Source organism: Rhamphochromis longiceps, linkage group LG16 (genome assembly GCF_057381845.1).
Source record: "Rhamphochromis longiceps isolate RC_006_pf linkage group LG16, R_longiceps_female_GT1.1, whole genome shotgun sequence".
Lineage (NCBI taxonomy): Eukaryota > Metazoa > Chordata > Actinopteri > Cichliformes > Cichlidae > Rhamphochromis > Rhamphochromis longiceps.
The window spans coordinates 37,137,834-37,151,310 of NC_140572.1; the positions used below are offsets into that span (position 1 = coordinate 37,137,834).

General features: G+C 40.5%; 1 protein-coding gene across 2 annotated transcripts; it reads right to left on the reverse strand.

Annotated features, from left to right (window-relative positions):
- Positions 1–72: 72 nt before the first annotated feature.
- On the reverse strand, positions 73–12,736 carry ccnt2a (cyclin T2a). 2 transcript variants are annotated; one of them, XM_085383551.1, is made up of 10 exons: positions 12,539–12,736; positions 11,755–11,836; positions 11,534–11,662; positions 11,170–11,230; positions 9,912–9,974; positions 8,445–8,490; positions 4,704–4,867; positions 4,469–4,539; positions 2,064–3,339; positions 73–1,887 (listed from the first exon to the last, which is right to left on the reverse strand). In XM_085383551.1, the coding sequence occupies exons 1-10, from the start codon at positions 12,694–12,696 to the stop codon at positions 1,814–1,816; spliced, it is 2,124 nt and encodes a 707-aa protein (XP_085239677.1). In that variant the 5' UTR covers positions 12,697–12,736; the 3' UTR covers positions 73–1,813. The 2 variants fall into 2 exon arrangements, with proteins under 2 accessions (XP_085239677.1, XP_085239676.1); XM_085383550.1 differs by lacking the exon at positions 73–1,887 and having other exon boundaries at positions 1,927–3,339.
- Between the last annotated feature and the right edge of the window lie 741 nt (positions 12,737–13,477).

Here is a 13,477-nt window from a genome sequence, read left to right on the forward strand (position 1 = left end):
TCTCCTCAAATGTAACTACAAATCAGTACAGTATGTTTTTATTTTGCATGAAATGACAAAGACCACCAGGACTTATTCTGTGTCAGGGTAGTGGCAACATTAAAGTTTATTTGGAATTTTGAAATGAAAAATGGAGAAAAAGGATGTGAAGACTAGCTTATGTTCTACAACTGCAGTAATCCTGTGTGCCCGAATGCAAATCCCCAATCAGGGTACAATATAGCCTCAGCCTAATTTGTATTTTGCACACGCTTAACATAAAACAAGTAACCCAGTCAGAAACAGAGAAGATTGGGTCATATCAAGAATCTACAACGGAAGAGTGTTTAATGTATGAAAGTGATAATAAAGCCGTGTCCAGACACGGACAGGGCTGCAAACATAATAAAACCAACTGAATAAAAGAAAGTCAGTGATACACAAAAACTATGAAGCACGTCTACATTGCAGATATTTGAGGTCACCTACATATCAGGCAGGTCAATCTGCCTGTGGCCAATTATTCACAGCTAAATGAAAGCGAGCCAACAAGTGTTTCATCCTGAACAGTACCCTGTGAATCAGTGACTGAACAATGGGCATCTCCATTTTTATCTAAAGGGCTACAACTTTATGAAATGTCTGATGCAGTTAAAATAAAAAGGGTTATGTAAACTTTAATAGCACAACTACTGTCCTTGCCAGCTTTATTTTTTTTTCCTTGTTGAGGCACAACCTTTGGCATCCAGCTTCAAGTCTACTTAAGAGGTCCAAAAAAATTATTTTTTGGTACAAATTGCATCGCTCTTATGTGATAAGTAGGTGTCGGATGTGCCAGTTGCTGAGGGAATCAAGTAATATTCTCTGATGGAAACCTACAGTACATCACTGTCTTATAGCAAGGCTGTAAGAAGCACTGGAATGCTTCGATCATTTACCCGATGATACCCACTCCACTGATCAACAAAATAAAACTCTTTTATAGGTATTACAATAATCTTGTTATACTTACAAGCAGCTCCTAACCTGAGTAGTCATGGTATAGCTTTTTTTCTTTAAACATACAAAAACGTATGTACATTTATCTCCATTTTTGTAAACAGCAAGTTAGCGCTCTCCTTCCAAATCCCTTTGATTGAAACATGCAAATCATACGCACAGTACTTAAGTATAAAAAGAAACCAAGACAAGAAAGTAATTTAGGAGATGAATTTTAAACACCTAAAAAATTGCATCCATCAACAGTACTAAATGGAATATCAGCAAACTGAAGGCATCTCCACCTGGCCACCATCTTCCTCCATAAAAACCACAAAACTGTGATTCAATGAAAATAATAAAAAAGAAAGAAAAAAAAAAAAGAAAAAGGAAGAAAGCAAGGAAAGTGCACCTTCCTTGCTTTTTATAGAACTTGTAATACTTGTGTTTTCTCATATGGAGATCTGACATGTAGGGAAAGAACTTCTCCCCCTGACGGAAACAAGCTTTCCCAAACACACAACCACCTTTTACACGTTCCTAGACCCATTTGAGGAGGAAGAATAACAAAGCAACAATTCAACACAATAACAGAAAGAGGACTGAGCACCAAAGCCCAGAGATGTGACAGTCAGGAAGCATAATTTTTCATCTTTCACATCTCAGAAGCTGAGAAGTCCAACAATACTCTTTTTTTTGCAGATAACTTTCTGCCTTTCAATAAAGGGTTTATCATCACATAGAGGTTTTTTTTTCTAGGGCACTTAACAAAGAGGTGAGCATAGTCTTTAAAGTTTGAACTGTGTGTAGTTTGTTGCCATTTTCATGTGCTGGCCATGGCTGCAGAGGGGTGGACTCAGTGTCTCTGCTCTCCCACTTCATGTGGCGATTCACTAGGAGGAGGGTACTGCTGAGAGGTCCGCAGCCCACCTGGGTGTGACAGGAGGGGAGGAGGAGAAACGAGAATAAGGAGGAGGAGGAGGAGAAGGGTGGGGTGGAGGTAGGGAGGGAAGGAGGTTAGCCATAGAGCTGCAAGCCAGATGAGACACACTGCAGTACAGGAGAGGAGCAAGGAGGGAAAGAGGGGGAAGAAAAAGATGAAGTACCTGCAGCACTAGAGCCACCCTTGGAGATTTTGCTCACTTTGGAGCTAGCAGTGAAGGATGGGGCCGAAGGGTGGTGGTTGTGGCTGGGCTCTGGATATGCCCTCTTGCGTGATGAGGAGGTGGGCCCAGGAGGCCCATGTGTTGTTCCTTCCATGCTGATGAGTCCAGGAGGACCTCGCAGCAGGCCTATCCCAACGCCTGAGCCCTCTGTAGCTCCGCGGCCGTTGCCACTGTGTGTGGGGGCGTGACTGTGTTTATGGTGGCGATGGGGGTTGTGCTCTGCCCCACGATGTTTCTCTTTGCTCACCATCGGGCTGGAATGTTTACTTTTGTTGTTGTTGGTGCCCATGCTTTCATCTGATGAGCTGTGACGCTCAGAGGACGACACTTTAATCTTCATTTTAAGCTCATCTTTGCTCATCTGTTGACTGCTTTTATCCAGCTGGGAACCACTGCTGGCCCCCGGCACAGCTAAGCGAACTTTAAGCGAGCTTTTGTCCCGTTTGTCACTGTGATGGCGTCTATCTTGGCCCGAAGATGAGGAGGGCACTTTCATTTTCTTTGGGGAAGCTGTAGCGCTGCCACCACTGCCATGGACTGTTTGTTTTCTGTTGTCTCCTTGGCTCATCACGGATGGTGCATAGCTAGAAGAGGAGGACAACAAATCCTCCCTTACATCACAGTCCATTACTCCACCATGCTGTTCCTGCCTACGTTTCTGCCCGGAGGCAGCCAGCTCTGCAGCATGTTTCTCTCTGTATTTATCCAGTGACAGCTTCTGAGCTGGAGATGGCTGAGCTGGTGGAGGGTAAGCAGACTGAGGTGCTAGTTGATGCTTAGCAGCTCCACTCGCACCAGCTCCCTTTTGTTCTTGTTTGACTGGGTTGAAATCTATTTTTTCAGTCTTGTATACCATTGGATGCTGAAGCAAAGAGGAAGTAGAAGTTTGCAAAGATTCTGGGATAGGGATGCTGAGTGATTCTTGTTTTATACAGGTGGTAGAGTATCCTTGCTGGCTCTGGTTGCCCTGGGGCCATTCACTGTGGCTACCTGGATTGTATGTGGTGGCTATGGAGTCTAGAGCCAGAGCTACTCCACCGGACTGGCTGAGCATGGGCATAGGAAAGGTAGTGCCTGCTTTGGAAAACCCTGGGTTGGAAGAAGGAACGCCAGGAAATGAGGCATCAGCTTGGTCCTGGGCCAGTGAAGGTCCAGGAAATGAGTTGTCAGTCATCTGGGCGTTTTCAGTCTTAGGCTTTTTGGCAGCTTGCGTTGCCTGCAGGACAGAAAATAAGGCTGGTATGACTTTGGTTTTTGTAGCTGTAAGATGATGGCAAATGTAACCCACGTCAACTACACACTGCCACATGACCTACGTCAGCTGATATGAGGTCCCTCTCCTGATTTGCTGCATAAGATAAGACCTGGGTGTGGAGGAAAACTTTTCGGCTTCTGCTGTGGCTATAAGCATGAACGGCGTCGAAAATGGCGTGGGAAACACGGCTCTTTCCTTCTCTTAAATGAACCATAAAAATTGTAGTGATTCAGCAATAAGTGTCTCGAACCTTTGGCGGTAGCAATGGCAGCTGGTCAGTTGTTTCTATAATTGAATTTGCATTATTCTTTATACTTTGCTTTGAGAACGATTGTTTCCGTACACTCTAGCTTATTTAATCACTTAAACATGCTCTTTTTGAAACAGTGTACACTTAATTGATTATTCTTACTTGTTGGCTTAAATTCGGCTGTGCTGTCTGTTAGACAACTGCCTTTTTTCATGCTGTTTCCGTATGCGTTTGTTGCAAACACTACCTGAACATAGCCTGAAGTGTACAGATAAAGCTATGAACCTAAAACAATGAGAAATTTAAGTGAACTACTGTACTTTTGTGAAATGTCATAATGTAATGTTCAGAGTCACATTATTGTATGGAACAGTGGAATCATAGATGTGTTTACCGGTAAACTGAATTAAAATTGAAATGTTAATGGACTTGGCCCTACAGGTCCTGAATATTCCAGCAGTGAAATTAACGTAAGCAGATTTATTTATTTTGTGGTTGTACTTATTTTGTTCCACTTCCCCTCAGGTCTTCAGCAGCTACGTGATTTTCGCCTACATTGTTCTCTTAAGAAACTTTCTGTCTCAAGTCTCATCATTCACACCACCTGGGCTCCATAAATAACCTTTCCTGCTGCGCATCAGTCAGTTATCTCTACTTAAACTAGCCCTTTAATAATTTACACAAACTGGCAGTAATGCTCAATGTGGCAAGATTTCGACTACAGTTCTCTAACAGCACCTACGTGAGGTATTTGCAATTTTAAAAACCTGCTGCCAATACTGCAAAAATAAAATATAAATACATTAATGGCTAACAAACAGGGCAGTAAATCCAGCCTACCCTCCAGTTGCGTATCCTCTTTAGTCGGCTGGGCGTTTTCTCCAGAATCTGCAGAAACTCATGGGTTAACTCTGAAAATGCAGGATATGCATGTTGTTAAAATTCTGATGTCACTTTTAAAGCTGTTAGTTCTATAAACTTGTCTTGGTTAAGTATGCCTACAAAAGAACCAAGAAAAGGACTTAACGCAAATTGCAAGAGATTACTCTGAATTAAAGGTAAAATTCTGTCTCACCATCAAGCAGCTCCAGAGTGACAGCGTTGTCCACATATTCCCACCAGTGTTTCCCATCAGTAGAAACCGGGATCTCCCAGTTGGACCACTTGCACGCCAGATGGATGCACACACAGGCAATCACTGTGGGCTTGTACTGGAGGCAGAAGGTAGTGAGGTGCAGACTGCACGTTGTGTGATGGTAAAGGCACGTGAGTCAGTTGATTCAGTGCAAGTGTGGTCAGGATTAGTCCCACATGTGGACAAAGGAGAAAAACAAGAGGGGGCCGACAGCTTTAATATAATGTTGGAACAGGTTTCAAGACTCATTGTTTTCTAACAGTGTTCATGTTAAATAGATTTTATGAAGTAAAGGATTTAATAAAAGCACAGCTGTATGGTTGCAGGTATGATAAGGAGATCATTCTAATCGTGTCTAAAAGTAACAAACATCATAAAAATGTAATAAATCAATTCAACAAACAAATGTAAATATCAAGAACAACAAAAAGGTAGTGAAGTAGGGAATGACTCCACTCATAGAATCATAGTCATGTCTTTGCAAAACACAAGGATAATGAGGCCACCCATGCAACAATGACATCATCATACAGTTATCTGACAAGGGTACCTTCCTACAGCACCCCCTGCCCCCCCCTTCTCTCTCTGAACTGTGTTTAAATTGCTTAATCAGGTGGCTCAACATCAGGGCAATGAAGGCATACAACTTAACAGCCCTGTTGTATAGGTATGATTGTACTGAATGAAGTTTAAAACCCTAATTAAATACGTATAACTGCAGTTCAGTTTGACATGTATCTGTAAAACTCAACTGCAAACATGAGAATACTACGGTGGCCACGAGTTTAAATGTACTGAAATGTAAGCAAATGCCAGCAAATAGGAAAATGTTGCTAAGGCACACAAAGCACAACAGAAGTCGAACAAACAAAATCTAACTCGCGTAATGTGATGGACCAGCTGCAGAAGTGACAGAAACCAGAAGATATGAAGCAGAGACACTCAGCGGAAGCAGAGGGTTTTTCAGTGTTAGAGGGAGAAAAAGAGTCAACGTAATGTGTGTAATTAAATAATACTGTGGCCGTTTACTGTTAGGACTGTCACTTATGCACCTGGTCCATCAAGTTATTGTGTTCCACAAATCACTTTTCCTGTGTTTTTGAATTTTTGTGCCATTGTGCTCAGTGTGGTTTTGCACAGGTTCGACCTGTAAGGGTCACTGCAGAATACAGACTAACTACTATTACCAGTAAAACACTGACAGCTAAAATATAAGAAAAACAAAGGTTAGGTTCTTAATTATGGGGGGGGGGGGGGGGGGGGGGGGGGGGGGGGGGGTGTTCGCTTTTTTTGTAGGAGCTATCATTGGACATTTCAAGTGTACCAAGGCCACGATTTAGATCTCTGCACAACATCTCACTGCTAATGGGACCTTAATCCATAATCAAAAAGCCTAAAGGAAGACAGTCGACTTCATAGTTAAATTTAACAACATTTTAATAAATTATTAATGCCGTTGTAGGGAGAAAAACAGCTTTCAATAACTTCTGCATCAGTACATTTTAAACACTGCAGAGAGTACAATGCCTGGAATATGTCTAAATGTTGTGATGATGACAGTTATCAAAGCCAATGCTTTATATGCTCGCTCTCTATATAAATGTATGTTTAACCAATTTGACTGAAAACAAAAACCACACGCACACTAAATGATTTGATGAAATTAGTTGCGCATCATATTTGGGTTTTTCCATAGCAGAGGTAAAGTTGTGCCAAGCCATGCAGTAAATGGTACAACTGTTTTTCCACTGCACCACACAGCAATAATAGTCATTTCCTTGAACCACTGATAAAGATCAGTAATGCAGCGATAAACACATTCTATTTGCTACAACTTATCTGCTTTTCATGGAAGAGAGCAGTTTACCACTGAAGAGCTTTCAAAAAAAAGCATCCTACAACAGCTAAGGTTTGGTTTTCAATTGCAGAAAACGAGTTCAACTATTGTTATTGGGGCGATCGTGGCTCAAGAGTTTGGAGTTCGTCTTGTAATCGGAAGGTTGCCGGTTCAAGCCTGGCTCGGACAGTCTTGGTCGTTGTGTCCTTGGGCAAGACACTTCACCCATTGCCTACTGGTGGTGGTCAGAGGGCCCGGTGGCGCCAGTGTCCGGCAGCCTCGCCTCTGTCAGTGCGCCCCAGGGCAGCTGTGGCTACAATGTAGCTGCCATCAGCGGTGTGTGAATGTGTGTGTGAATGGGTGAAGGACTAAATGTTTTGGGGTCCTTAGGGACTGAGTAAAGCGCTATACAAATACAGGCCATTTACGAGCAGCTAATAACTAGTAAAATGAAACGCTAACAACACAGGAGTCAAACTAAAGGCTCTTTTCCATTACTACCTACTTGGAGCGACTCGCCACAGCCTTCCATTAGTTCATAGTACCAGGTACTAAAGTAGTGCCTGCTAGGCCGAGTTCCAAGCTATCTGAGCAGGTACTAAATTGTGACGTCGTCAGACTGCACGGCACCGATTGGCTGGTCAGAAGCAAAGAGATCATCTCCCTCTGCACTCTGAATCAGAGTTTCTGTGTGGATACATATCATCTCAAGTTTTGGCAAAAACCAATATGATCCTATACTCCCGATTCACTTACACAGTAGAGAAGCAGGGCTTTAAGAGGGTTACTAAAAAGAGCTCGAGCCAAAGTGAAAGTAGAAAAACATTTTTCACAGCACCGTCAGTTATATGACAAAATCGTGTAGCTGCTGAAGACCTAATTTAGTTATTAAAGTTGTTTCAAATTTAATTGAAAAGTCTACTTTGGCAACTCTTGTGCTCTCTTCCTGCCATTGCAATATAATGCAGCATTATTTATGTAACCTGTCATAAATGACAGCAGCTCACTGGAAAAGAAAGATGGAAAACGTCCTTCATTTTATCTGCACTAAATGTTGCTGCCTGCAAGCTGCAATAACCGCTAAACATGATCTCTTTCTCTAAATTGTCATAAACATCAGTATCGCAAATTATGGTGATATATTGTTGAGGCTGTGTCACTCACTCCTATCCTGCTGTAAGGCTGTAGTGGAAATGCATGTCAGGATTGCTTGACTTAGCATGGTGTGGCTCAAGTGGACCAACCTGGGCTAATGGTAAAACCCTGATTTTTTTTACAGGTCCTTAATGGGTTATAATTAGCTTTTTCTTAAGCTTAAATCAACTTTGAACTAGAAGTGCATTTAATGACAAGCAAACATTACAAAGGCTGAAGATATCTAAAGAGATGATACATTTTGAACAGATTCATATGAAAAACAACATTTTAAGAATTAATCTGCGGTACTTACCGAAGGCCCTCTATGAGAAATGTTTACATCTGTGAAATCTTTAGCTGCTATTCAGGCTACCAAAGTGTCTTTCTTTTAGAATTATGCACTTTTTCGCAACCGAACAAACGTGTGGGTTTCAAGCGCACCACTACACTTCACATTTTGCATTCAACCCATCTGTGCCAACACGTGGTCCCTTGTACAATACACCGCACTGCAACTGGGGCCGGTAACGCTACAAGCCACCACGTCCCGCTACCTTGGGAAGAAGGGAGGGGAGCTGAGGGGAGGAGGCAAGCGTCCCAACAACCACCAGTGCAAGTAGGGCCGGTTGGACACTGAAAGGGTACCCTGCATTACAGGAAGCTATGGTGTGCAGTCAAAGTGCAACAAAGAGGGGCAGGATAACAACCTGTTGGTAGCCATGAAATAGGAAGTCTGTGCCAGATCCTTGCTTGCTGAAAGAGAGGGGGAAAAGACAGAAGGAAAAGAAAAATCAATTTTTCTGCAAACCAAAATTATTTTATCATTAATATAAGGACAGAATGTCAAGTTTAGCATTTAAGCAGATTTCCAACGCACTAATTAAGGCAAGACCGAGACTGGATAAAAACTGAGCTAAGCTAGTCCAACATTTTGGAAACTTAAAAGCTGTGGTACCTTTTCTGAATAGAGAAACGTTAATCTCAAAAAAGGGCTTATAGCCAATTAAAGCCACTTCCAAGGTAATACAACAGGGCAACAGGGAATGTAAAGACGTGTTTGTAACCGGACATGGACTGTAAATTTGTCCTTAGTCTACACCACAAAAACAAACAAATTTAATACTACCCCTTATAGACTATTGTCTAGTAAACAGTGAAATTAACATTTTGTTCATTTTGAATTGTATTCATAAACAAGTGCGATTTATATGTCATGTGCACAAAGTAGAATGGTAGCAATACATTCCTGGATGACAGAAAATATTAACGTTTTGGTAGTTTTTTTCCTGCACAGAAGAATTTCTGGCAACCTAAATATAGTCCTTTTGTTAAGGGTTTCACTAACTCAAGTATAATAGGAATAAATGTTTGTCAAACGATCACAAATGCCATGAGGATGCATATATCATTATGAATTAGGGTGCAGGCTAATTCTGAGACAGCAAAATAAGTATGTGTAATCTGAAATTTAAATATATATTTTCAGCTCATAATTATGTCTTATTTTAAGAATATTCCAAACTCAGAACACTTAAATGCACAGCTCTGAGTGGTGATTTCTCTCTCTTTGCTCTCATCTGCTCTGCAAAGGCTGCATGGACTCTGGGTTACAGTTTAGTCAGGCAGACAAATCATGCATGAGGGCTAACACAAAATCCACCAATACTGGAGCAATTTATCAATAACAAAGGCAGCTCCCATTTCTAAAACAAACAAACAAACAAAAGTTTTAGACAATCAGTAATTTGTATGAAGGAAATTTAAAGCTACCAGGTTGGGGTTTTTTTTAGGACTGTAGCTGCCGGTAATCTAGCCTAGCAGTATTAAGATGGACAACGTTTTTTAAAAGCACACATTTTCTTGCTTTTATTAGAAACAAAGATAAATCTGAAAACAGTTTCTAGCTGAATTTTTGTAGCCATTGGTTTATTAAAGATTACAGTTATATTCTAGTTATATGAAATAGTAATATCTCAAAACTAATTTCATCTCAGTCTTGCTTTAATAAGCGTTTATGCTATGTCAAAAACAATGTGAAGGAAAAAACAAAAAACAAGGTTAAGTGTTTTCACGTAAGCATTAAATCAGCAAGGTTTTCTTCCCCCTCCCCACCCACATCTGAGGTGGGATAAACAAGAGCAGAGGGCACAAAGAGCAAAGAAGGAAGCCTCTACCTCGCACTAGCTGGGTACATTTCACCACATCAGTGTGTGGGTGATCAATAGTTATTTCAAAGCCTGGAACAAAATACATGACAGGTGAGTTCAACACAGACATAGCTGGGAGGTGACATGTCATTTTGTGATTAAAAAAAAAAGGTAAAAAAGCAAGGGAATTTGCAATCAATTAATATTAGTACACATCTGTGTACTGTTGTTAAAAGTAGATTTTGGAGCTTGATAATGAAATTGGGTACATTTGAAGTGAGACTTAATTAACTTGTATAAACAGATTTTCCACGATTGAAGTAGGAGAGCACAAACTGTTCTAGTCAAACCAGAGATGCATCAATCCAATACTGGGATTGGTATCTGTCCAACTGTGACTCAAAAAGCTGGCGCAATATCAAGGCTAATGACCCAATCTACACCCGATCTATTTGACTCCATCTCGTTCTGTCTCACAGACGTGTGATGTAGAAGCCAGAAGGATGATTGTTCTGGGGCACTTGTGGGGAAGCTTTTATGTAATGTACAGTATTTGCAGTTATATAACACTTCTCTAGTCTAGGAACAAAAGGAGAAACAAGCATGACTGTAACATAGAGCTATGTGCATTTTGAGCTCAAATAGTGCTATAGCAAATAAATGACAGAAATAACACTAATAAATCTATTTACCCACAATAAATAATGGAATGTTTTGTGTAAGTTTTCATGTAACATTTTACTAATCACTGCAGATCCACGAAATGTAATTTATCTAGGGTACTCCTTTCTTAGCTCTTGTTTTACATATAATCTAAGAAAGTGATGTTTAAGATTAATCTCATGTTGCCTAACATTACATTAAAAACAAACGAAAAACTATCCCAAGTCTCTTCCTAGTGAAGAATACATATTTCAACACTGGTATAAAATCACTACAAAGTATCAGCAGATACGCTTTAGGTATCACAAATGGGAAAAGTTGGATCGGTGCATCCCTCGTTGCAACATAGAATTTTGCAATTAGATGGAGAAAAATAAATAAATAAAAATCAGTGCCACATTCGTAACTAGCATTAGCAAATGAGAGTGACATGTCACCTTTACATGATTCACTGAAAACATGTATGTGAAAACAACCATATGCAAATAAAACATTTCAGTCAGCAGGCTGTGATAAACAAAGTCATCAGTAATCAATAGCACTACTCCCTTACTTATAATTAACCAATGATATTGACAAACAAACCGCTCTCAAGTCATCCACTCCAGTCACCACTACTCACCCAGGGTCTGCAGCACTATGGATTCAAGTATCACCAGCTCTTGAGCTTGCTGGAGGTATGCCTGAAGTTTGATAGACAGTCATTACAACACAACTGTAATGTGTCTATTAATCTAAACCCCTAACATCTGATTGCAAATGGCCAAAACTCCAAACAGAGAGGCTCATTACACTATTACTGCAAGCCTTGATGGGTGATTTGTTTTGTACACACCAACTGCAGGCCAGTGCAGAATAATCAGAACCGTTTTACAGCGTAGGGAAATGCGGCCCAGCCGCTTTAACACAGGCAAACCATGACCACTGAGACAACAGGAAAGAATTTTTTTTTAAACAATACAATATGCACAGATGCCGATACTTACATTACTTTTTATGTCTAGAGGCGGTTCTTGGGGATTTAGGCAAGCATGTGCAACTTTGATTACATGTTCGAGTTTCCGAGGTTGCTCTTCCACTTTTGCAGCCAAGAATAGGGTGGTTGGAGAGATTATCTGTATAAAAAATTAAAATGCAAGTATATCTGTCAAATCTACTCAACAGGTGGCTGGTGGTAAACAAGAGAGCTAGCTATATTACTACTTACATTCCTATGGAATTTGCTGAAAGAATGGTGCATATAAAATCTATGCATGTAAACGATTGCTGTGTTTATTGTTAATTGAGAGCTGAAGGGAGAGTCAAGGAAATATTAAGCTTAAGGTCAGAGCAAAACAAATGCTCTTATATTTATGTCAACATACACACAGTCTTAACCAGCTGAAGGAGCCGATATACGTCAACTTTTTCAACAAAAACGGCAATTTGACAGTTTATAGAGTCACGATTCGCATCTTATTAGCTTTAAATAATGGCCTAAATAACAAAAATCACTGAGCGTAGAGAGAAATCTAAAGTTTGTATTTGTGTCGGTACAGTGACATTAATATAAACCAGAAGAGGGAAATTAATGGATTTTAAAAAACACTTACTACAGACCAAACTATGGAAATATAACGTTATCCAGTAAATAAATGATTTTTTTGTGAAGCTGTGTATTTCTGTGGGCCAATCGAAGCTACAAATTCGCTTCAAGGCCTTCAACACGCGAACTATTAGCTAGGGAAATAACTAGCATGCTACATTAGCGCGAAGCCAAAAGGGAAAACAATTAAGAGTGAAATGCATTACTGTTCTTAAAGCTAAACGACTTAATAAGCTAAAATATTTTTCAAGAACATAACAAAACAAAGCACACCAACTGAAAAGTCCCGCGCCAAGCTCCCGAACCTCAAAAGCGGTTCAAAATCAGCTAACGGGCATAGCTAACGGTTAGTTAGCGCCATGTCTCCGTCCAGGCTGCTGGAGGAGGAGATATTTACAAAGGATACACGTTGAGTCTTTGACCCATATCTTGGATCAGATTTGCCGCTTGCTGTCGGTAGGAGAGTTCTCGATCTGCGTCTACTCCACTTCGGCGAGACGGCGTGTTTTCGAGCTGTTCCCGGGTGAAAAACCATTTCGACGAAGACCCCCGGCACGCCGCCATTACTCTCCAACGTTTGCTTGGGCATCAAGAAAGAGGATATGACGTCAGTGTCGCACAGGAAACGCAACTTTTCCGACTTGTGTGCCCGGTTTTTAAATAAATGAAGACTGCTTTATTGCAAAGGTTATATTGTCACATGCACGATAGAAATAAATATAATGCTTTACAGTTTTACAGTATTACACAGTATAATGAAACTTTTATTTTCCCAGCCTCCCTTCCCACAAAACAATTATATAAATGCAAAAAAAAGATCAAAGAAATGGACAAAAGAAAGTGCAAGTCGTTAGCTTCATAGCATAAGTGCCTAAGTCATTGACTTAGGCAATTATGCTATGAAGCTAACGAAGTAATACATAGAAACAGTGAAATGAGTTTAAAAAATGTTTAAGCTTGAAAGCCTTAGTTGTCCCTTGCATTGCGCAAGTCTAGTAACAGATCTTAATTAGTGTAATAATGGATAATGGTTTGACCTGACAAAAAGCCGGGAAGCCTAGTTGTAGATGTTATAAATTTCATTGGCAATAACCACAATGGACAGGATTCTTAATGAGCATATCAGAGGGACGGCTAAGGCTAAGCAGTTAAGATACAAGATTTGAGAAGCAAGGCTTGAATGGTTTGAACTTGTGCAGAGGAGTGAATGTGGATATATTAAAGGATGTTGAATGTGGAGCTGCCAGGCAGGAGGAAAAGAGGAAGACCACAGAAGATGCTGTTGGTTCTTATATAGCCCTTTTTTCTGCCTCATTCACCCAAGCAATTTTGTTTTCTATGCTAT

What these genes read in the sequence shown, in the direction of transcription:
- ccnt2a (XM_085383550.1), bottom strand. Translation starts at nt 12,696, where the DNA reads ATGGCGGCGTGCCGGGGGTCTTCGTCGAAATGGTTTTTCACCCGGGAA. An exon ending in TATTTCATGGCTACCAACAG is followed by an intron (nt 4,868 to 8,444) that starts GTTGTTATCCTG and finishes CACAACGTGCAG; the next exon opens with TCTGCACCTCACTACCTTCT. An exon ending in CACTCTGGAGCTGCTTGATG is followed by an intron (nt 4,540 to 4,703) that starts GTGAGACAGAAT and finishes CTGCATTTTCAG; the next exon opens with AGTTAACCCATGAGTTTCTG.